General features: G+C 43.5%; 1 protein-coding gene across 1 annotated transcript; it reads right to left on the minus strand.

The window, feature by feature from the left end:
• Positions 1-1,650: 1,650 nt before the first annotated feature.
• Positions 1,651-7,842, minus strand: Ndufb4 (NADH:ubiquinone oxidoreductase subunit B4). Its single transcript, XM_051191455.1, has 3 exons — positions 7,613-7,842; positions 3,236-3,382; positions 1,651-1,761 (listed from the first exon to the last, which is right to left on the minus strand). Exons 1-3 carry the CDS (start codon positions 7,790-7,792, stop codon positions 1,699-1,701), a joined length of 390 nt encoding a protein of 129 aa, XP_051047412.1. The 5' UTR covers positions 7,793-7,842; the 3' UTR covers positions 1,651-1,698.
• Between the last annotated feature and the right edge of the window lie 1,060 nt (positions 7,843-8,902).

Below are 8,902 nucleotides of genomic sequence, written 5' to 3' on the forward strand. Positions count from 1 at the left end.
TGTGTAAGGTTATCTACAGCATCAGCTTGCTGACAGCGTCCTAAAAGGTTGACGCTCAGGGCTCATCATGTAATCAATGAACCAATGTTCATAAAGAGTGCAGCAGCTAGCCCTCCTGAGTGGGAGCATGACTGAGATGGGGATTGCCAGCTCCGTCCCCCAGGCCAGCTGAAGTAGTGTGGTCCCTGGTTTGCTCCACTTCCCCTCCTATACTGTTGGTAGATTGTTAGGTAGCCATCACCTTGAAGGTCGTGTTATTTAACATGTGTGGCTGAAGATCTGCATGACACAGATGCAGAACTGATATACATCCTCATGTCTGCTTCACACCCTTAGTCCTCCTGATGTGCTTATACATGGCTCAGCTACACACCCCGCTTACCTTTTGCACTAAGCACCCTCCTCCTGATGGACCCTCCCAGCTGGGTGAGGAATGCCCATGCTGGGATGAACACAGGTAATTAATTGCCTGGTGAACTCTTGGTCACTGGACATAGCACATTTGCTTTTCCCATGTTTTAAGGAGAAATTCTGCATACATTCTACAGATGTCTTCAGAATGCGATGGGAACCCATTACTCAGAGGTCACTAGCAGAGTGGCACTTTCCCCTTCCCTGCATTTCACTCTCCCCAGCCCTTTTAGATCCCAATATAAACTATTTACATACAAAACCTTTCAGGCTTTGCTAACTGTGGCAACTCGCTAACGCTAGGAACAGATCAGAGTTTAGTTGCATATGCTTTCAAAGTTAAGACCAAAGACACGTGTAAATCAGCCCAGGGTGCACGCTGTTCACACAGGGCTCACAATTTGATTCTTTGTGGATAAAATTGTTATCATACTGTTTCAAAACTGAACATCAAAGCATAGTGGTTATTTTTATTGGTTAATAGTATTTCATTTTTATCTTCATGGCTTTACAAGGTGAAAGGCATTACTATCTCCATGCTATTAAAAAAAAAAAAAAAAAAAAAAAAAAAAAAAAGGAAAGCAGAGTTCTAGCTGCTAAACCCCAGCTAGCCTTCATCCCAGGCTTGATTTCTAGCCTCTGCCCTGAGCCATTACCCTTCTGTTCCTCACCCTGACCTCCAACCTCACTTTCCTACTCCAGAGGCAGCCAGGTCAGACAAACCCAGCAGGCCTTGCCCTTTCATGTTTCTGCTAGGCCTATCAGCCTCGGGATCTTCAGAGACCAAGTCTAATGCCATCTCCCAGAACTTCTCAAAGACAATTACTTCCTTATCAGCACTTCGTTTTCCCATGTCTGTTATGTGTTCCACATCCTCACCTTCTACTGTGCTTTCCAACAAGGCTGGAACCTCAAGGACTTAGGTATTAGAGTCCCAGGTACTGAGTGCTCAGCCGCTCAATGAGCCCTCAGGGCTGTGCGCTCTGGCTCTCCCACCACTGAACCCCAGCACAGATATCAGCTGGCCATGGTTTATACTCATTTGCTGAATGACAGATTAAATGAGTAAAGAAAAGTTTCTTCATTGAGTTGGGCTCCTGGAAAGGAGACTGTACTGCATCCAGCAAACAGTGGCAATCATTCTGAGACACAGGTTCCCAGCACAAGTCACCTTTGCTTCCATTTTTAAGGTTTTAATGTGCTTCAACAATAAATCCAAGAATACAAGAAACTGTCCAGTAATTAACAGAAGATTTATTTATGCAAGAATAGTCATCCTTGCCAAATTTAATAGGACAAATTAAATGTTCGGTCCAGTTTTCCTTCCTGGATAAGTTTTTCCTTTCTGTCCTGTATAGAATAAAACAAAAAAAGACAAATGTTAAAAATTCTGGCATGGCCACGAAATAATTGCAAATCAGGAAGAAAAAGCCTCAAAATTTAATTGTAATCCCAAGCTCAAGAACTCTGAGGAAGTAATAAGAAGCTAAAGTTAGGACAATAAGAAAATACTGCCACTCAAAAGTACTTCAGCTTTTTTTTGTTTTGTTTTGTTTGGGTTTTTGAGACAGGGTTTCTCTGTACTGCTTTGGAGCCTGTCCTGGAACTCGCTCTGTAGACCAAGCTGGACTCTCAGAGATCTATCTGCCTGCCTCTGCCTCCCAAGTGCTAGGACTAAAGGCATGCACCACCACCTTAGCTGCTTTTAATGATAATAAAGGAATTGCCCCATTCTAAAGCAGACAGTTTTTGTTTTGCTTGGAGGCAGAATCCTACCCTACAGCCCAGGCTAGCCTGGAACTCAGTCAATAGCCCAGCTGGCCTCAAACTCATGGTGATCCTCCTGCCTTAGCCTTCCCAGGGCTGGGATTACAGGTGTGAGCTCCCATGCCCAGCTTCAAAAGTAGACAGGGGAGCAAGTGCAAACAAGTTCTAGAAAAGCACAGCTGATTTAACAATCAAAAAACACTTGCTCTGATACAAGAGTCAGTGTGGGGCTGATGATGAAGACGGATGAGTGTTCTCCAGCCTAGATGGCTGCACAAGTCAATGGACTGTGCCAGGAACTGCGGGCCAGAATGGAGCAGCCTTCTCTGTGACCATGCAGCCAGCTTCTGATGCCAGTGACTGACAGGCTACTTCTGCTTCTGTTGCTAGGGCTTAGTATGTTTGAAGAGTAACTGCCATAAAGAACTTAGCAACAGATACCATGCTAAATGATCCATATGTTCTGTTAACCCTGGACCAATAAACATCATCCCTAACAAATGTTCCAACAAAACTAAAGAACTTCACCAGGCTATTTGAAGTGAATCACAAAAGGTGGCTAATTTTAAGGCAGACATGGTGACTCATTCTTGAAATCCCAATGCTCAGGAAGTTGAGACAGACGTCTTTAAATTAGGTTGGCCTGGGCAACAAAGTGAGACCTTCTCAATCCTGTCTTAGTAAAATTTCTTCCTACCCTCAAAGGAGAAAATTAACTTAAAAAAAGTTACTATGGTATTCATTTGCCTAATAATCACACTATAATTTCCTTATAGTATCCGGAAGAAACAAGAAAGCTTTCATGAACTAACTCCTAGTCTCATAAATGTAAACCCTGAATTAAAACCTGGAAGACCCATAGGCTGCTATGGTTTTTAACAGAGCACCAAATCAAATGGAAACCCCCAATCCTTACTGAAAGGAATGAAGACACAAGATAGAAAGGGAAAGGACTGTTCCTGTGCGAGAGGCTTGGGAGCAACCACAACACTGAATGGCAGCTGCCACCTAGAGGGACCTCTCACACCAAAGTTAAACACCTGCGCCTGATACTTACCCTATCTGTTTTAAAAACGTAATACCAGAAGATGAGGGGCCCAAATGCCACCACAGCTCCTAAAAGTGAGTTCTTGGGAGTGGGTCTGAAATTGGGATAAATATTTGTTGACCTTGCATAGGCCCATCGAATCAAGGCAGGATCTTCCTGAAATCAATACAAAGAAAGACTTGTAAACCTTAAGGAGGACATGTTGAGGAAGACATTCATCAGGCAATTGTGAAGGTACAAGGGTGTGTTCTGTTCTCCAGGGTAACTCACACAGGCCTTCAACTCTGGCTTTCTGGCCTCTACCCCCAAGATGTATTATAGACCTGAATGGTTTCTAGAACTCAAAAACTTCTTGTTTTCTTTCTCTCCTCCCTCTTTTTTCCTTTCCTTTTTTGGTTTTGGTTTTTATGAAACAAGGTCTTGCCCTGTAGCCCTGGCCAACCTGTAGCCCAAGTCAACACTATGGCAGTCCTCCTGAGTCTCAGCTTCCCAAGTGCTGCTGGGGTCATGGGTGTGCACCACCATGCCCGGTCAGAACTGTCTAATGATCCTGTTCAAATCCTCCACAATTTAAACATCCTTCTATCCCCAGCTAGTTTTCTATGTACTTAGGATATAAGGTGCCTAACTTTAAACTGGCAGAGAAGCCAGAATTCCCTTCATTTCCACAAATCCCTCTCAGACTTATCCTTATCCTCTTTCTGGCTCTTGAAAGTGGCCATCAGAACCATACCACACCCCTGGCGAAAAGAGACCTCAGCTTCTCTATCAAGCTTCCTATTTTGCTTCTAAGATCCTTTCTGATGCTGTCCCATGGGTCTTTCCTGGCTTCAACAGTTGCAGGAAGATGAAAGCAGCCTTACTCTAATCCTGAGCTATATGTTTTTGCTTTCTTTTGGTCCGAGGATCAAACCAAGGCATAAACTCTACCACTGAGCTATACCTTTCACCATAAACTGTATGTTTCTAAACTAATTTGGCTGATGTTTGGAAAACAATCTATGACATTCTACACTATTAAAAGTCTTGCAAAAAAGGTCAAAGTTGTTAAAAAAAATCAGCTTATCTTGGTTAAGAAAAAAAATAATGTGATGTACTTAAACTAAAATAATTTCCTAAGAATAGCAAATCTACCCCAAACACATAATTAAAGTTAATTAGCTAAATTCCCAAGTGATTTTGCAAAATTATTCTCCCCAATTAACTGACAAATTAAAATAAGCAAATAAAATCAGCTTTAGTCTTCAGTATGCAGCATGAACATCGAGGGTGTTAAGGAACACCACACAGCCATGATTGGCAGGACTGAAATAAGTCCCACATTTACATTTCAAACTATACTGAATTACAGCAATTTGACCCGGAGGTGACCAGCTGTGGCTCAGAGGTAAAAGCAACCTTGAGTGGAGATGCTTCCAACCTTTCAATAGGTGAAATCCTCAGCCATGTAATGATCATTTAGAGAAGTCTAAAACTCGCTTCTGCTGCTCTAGAAATCACTCCTGTTATCACTCCACGCTAAGGCAGAAGGGTTTTGTAGCACTGTTTATTATTCCCTGGACACAGTAGAAAGTAAGTCCAGAAGATGAAAGGGTCAATGGATATGCTTTTCTGCTAGAGAATGTACCTGAAGGCCACACTGTGAGATTTCTCAATCTGCCAGCCACGCGCCACTCTCCAGACACAGAAATTTCATTTCACAAAAGCACCAGAAATTCAAGATCAAAACCACAAGAGGCTGGAGAGATGGCTCAGAGGCTGAGTAGTTAGTTGTTGCTCTTGATGAGGACCTGGGTTGGGTTCCCAGCACCCACATGGTAGCTCACAGCCATCCCTAACTCTAGTTTCAAAGTACCCAATGACTATTTCTGGCCTCTTCTGGCACCAGGCATATGCATGGTACACATACAAAATGCAGACAAAACACTCATACAAACAAATGGAGTAAATAGGGAAAGGCAACTTTCCATGACACCACTCAGTGTCCATTCAAGTCAACCAGTCACATGACTGTGAGCCTTTTTAGTCTGAATTTTACCTCTAGCCTTAGACCTCCATGTTCAACTCAACATCTACCCACCTGGGCATGGATGGAAGCATCTAACAGGCACTCCAAAAGTACTGATCTATCCAAACTATCTGTTAATATTCCTTTTCAATCCACCACTCTTGTTCCTCTCAGGTTCTTCTAGTAGAAGGAACTGTCAGCCTTCTCTTTCTCATACACACCTACCTGGCATTGAACCTGGCCAGATCTACTCTTAATTAATACCTATCTACTCAGTTCCTGCCCTTCTTGCCACCTCCACTACTGTCACAGCAACCATTAACTAAGAGACTTAACTGTGGTAAAAGCCTCCTAGATCACTTCTCTGCCCTCAGCCCCTAGCAGACAACTCTTGAGGAAACAGATTTTGTTGAGATGTAAGTCTCCATTATATGACTCCCCCCTCAGTAAAAATCTGTACAGTGCCATTCAGGTCTCTGTGATCAGGTCCTAGGAACTTCGTTAACCTCATTTTGTTTTTTGTCGTTCTGTCTTTGACTTTCCCTATTTTATCCACAATGGCCTCTACAAAAACAAGAGTGATTGCGTGCATTTGCGTGCGTGCCTGCATGTTAAACACACTCTTAACTTTTTTCTGTATCATTTAACACTATCTCGCATACAAAATGATTTAGATTTCTTAACGTACTTAATTTTTGTCACCCCCACTAGAAAGACAGCTCTACAAGGAGAGGGATTTTAGCTGACTTTATACTCTTACCTCATCATATCAAACAGTCTCATAATAGATACTGAGCAATTATTTCTGAGCAAATCAGTCATTCCTAAAGATTAGACAAAGTGATTCACATGTATTGGTTGGTAAATGATTAACGGAACAGCTAAAGAGGCAGGGATGAACAACTCTGCTACAGATGAGAAATGGAAACTGTTCTGGATTGCAGAGATTAAAAGACAGGTGACTGGGGGTACAAACTTGACTGAGACCTTATTCTATTTACTTAAAAAGATTCAAAAAACAAACAGGCCAGGTGTTATGGAGCATGCATTTAATGTCAGCATTCAGGAGGCAGAGGCAGATGAATAACTGTGAGTTCAAGGCCAGCCAGGTCTACATAGTGAGTTCCAGGACAGCCAGGGATATATAGAAACCGTGTCTGAAAATAGATAATAATAATGAAAAATACTGTACACATCAAAATCAACTATGTGTATAGTTTATAACAGATGTATTTCTTTCACCCTGCAAACAAAGGTCTGGTTGGAGATACTATATCCAACTAGGTAGAAAACTATATACAAACTAGGGCTTAAACTGAGCTCTGTGACCTCCTACTGGGTGTATCTGTATGAGCAAAAATACTGCCCATCCTGTCTTCTCATCTAGGAAGTCAAGAAAAGAGTAACACAGCTTAATTCTATGATAGGTCGTGAAATATAAATTTAAGGGAAAAAAAAGTCTTTCATGTCAGGTATGGCTTTACAAGGAAGGGGCAGTAATCCCAGTATGTGGAGCTGTGGCTGGGAAACCTGGAGTTCTGATATCTTTAGAAGAAAATCAAAACAAGACTTAGTACTGTATCTGGCCCCTTAGTGTAACTTTCCCTTGGTTGTTCTCATAACTTCCGAAATTTCAGAGAGAATGGGTATACAATTGTTGGAATGTCTTCATTTGAGATATTTGGAGAACGTTTACAGAGGAAATTGTCTAAACAAGCACTTGTTAAAATACCAGTTTACTGACATGCTGTATAGTGATGCCACATACTTATTTGGTTTCACAACTCTATACACCATTTACTTGAGAACATTAAAAAGCTAGGTTTTAAGAGAGATTACATAAATTTCCCAGGGGGTCATAGTTTGTCTGTATATGTCATGTGGTCTGATCCCAAAGCCAAATGCTTCATCAAACTTTAGGTTCTGTAACGCACTTAATGTGAACAACCCCTTCATTGTCATGAGAGAGCAATGTCCTTGGGAGTTAGGAGCTCCAAACAGCTTTTTACGCTGCACAGTTGGAAGGACCTGACCTGAACAAGCCCTTACAAGGAAGACACTGGGCTAGACCGGTCACGTGTTGCTCTGCCTCAGAACATACGAAGGACCATATTGCAACCATGTTTCAGACAAGAAAGCCGAGACTATGCAGAGTTTAACAACTTGCTCTAGATTGGGAGGGAAACTGTCAAGCCAGGATGCAAGGCCAGCTGGGTTTGCAGCCGGGGCCCATCCTCTTGACCACTAAGACTACGGCCAAGGTCAAAGGAACAAGAGCTGTGTGGCTAGGGGTCCGCGTCCAGCAAATGGATTAGAGCTGGGCGGCCCCGCGTGAGATGCGGCTGCCGCGGCCCACGATCCCGCCCTGCCCCACTCACGATGTGCGTTTGGCGTTTGGGGTCGTTGTACTGAAGCAGATATTCGCGTTTAAGCCTGGCCCTTATGTTCAGGCGCTCGACCTGCGCCTTTCGGGTCTCCGGAGACAAGTCATACTCGGCTGGGTCGAGGGTACTGGGAAGAGTGGCCAGGGGCGCAGGCTTATACTTGGAACCCGACATCTTGGCTCCCGGCACACGTCTGCGCCTGCGCGCCTAAGAGGGCTGCCCGACTCAGTTTGACCTTCAGACTCAGGAAATGCGCCTGCGCACGCCGTTGCGCGACCTGGCAGAAAGGGGAGGGAGAAGGGTGGAGTCTGAGATGGGGCGGAGACTTCCCCCACTCTCCTGGGCACGCGTATTTTGCGCGTGCGCGCTGTTGTCTGCTCGCCTCTGGCATCTTGTCTGGAGTTGACAGTCGTTTCTCTCTCTGTGCTGCTCCTCGCTTGAAGAACCGATTTCCTGATTGAGCAGTCTAGATGAGTCTGGGAAATTGGACTGGTTGTCGCTTCCGAAGTCCTGCTGTCCAGTCTGGGTTCATCCAAACTGGGTGACCTTGGAGAAGGTCATTTAGTGTCTCCCGAGTTTCCTTTTTCTTATCCAAAAGAAATTACCTTGACCCTGTGGAGTTGTGGGTTTAAATGAGACAATGAAAAATGCAGAGCTCTTTACAAATATTCCGTACTCCTCCCGCGCCCCCAAAAGGAGAATGAACTTTATTTTGCAGGTTACCACATTAGGGCCAGTCCACTATTAATCTCAAAGATGGGAGGAGAAAGACCACTGATCAAAATTATCAGGGCCAAATTAATTAAAGCAAGCAATGAAAGCATGCCTTTTTATTCTTATATAGGAGCTTCCATGTCCTAAGATGGGGTTTGACAGGTCAGCACTGATGTGAGGAAGATAAGATTTTTATAGCTTGGGGGTGGGTGGGTAGAGGGTTTCCAAATGGGGGATTTGGTGGGCAAAATAGGCGGGGTTATAGGGGCAGAACATAAGCACAATAAGTTAGTTATAGTGACCTCTTTGGAAGGTGTTCGCGACAACAGGTAATCATAACAAGAGAGCCATAGCAACCTTTTTGAAGCAAAGGTAGGGTTGCAATATGGTTATTAACTTTTGAAACAAAGACAAGATTGCCATTCCTGGAATAGGAGGTACAGAACCATTTGTCATTAAGGTGGGTAGGGCATAGTCCAATCATTGAGAAGCAGGTTTAATCATAAACAGGAATGAACCTAGTCTGTCTGAACTATAAGATGGCTTTTAAGCCTAAGATGGAGGCAGGCT

Source organism: Phodopus roborovskii, unplaced genomic scaffold, assembly GCF_943737965.1.
Source record: "Phodopus roborovskii unplaced genomic scaffold, PHOROB, whole genome shotgun sequence".
In the NCBI taxonomy this organism is placed as follows: domain Eukaryota; kingdom Metazoa; phylum Chordata; class Mammalia; order Rodentia; family Cricetidae; genus Phodopus; species Phodopus roborovskii.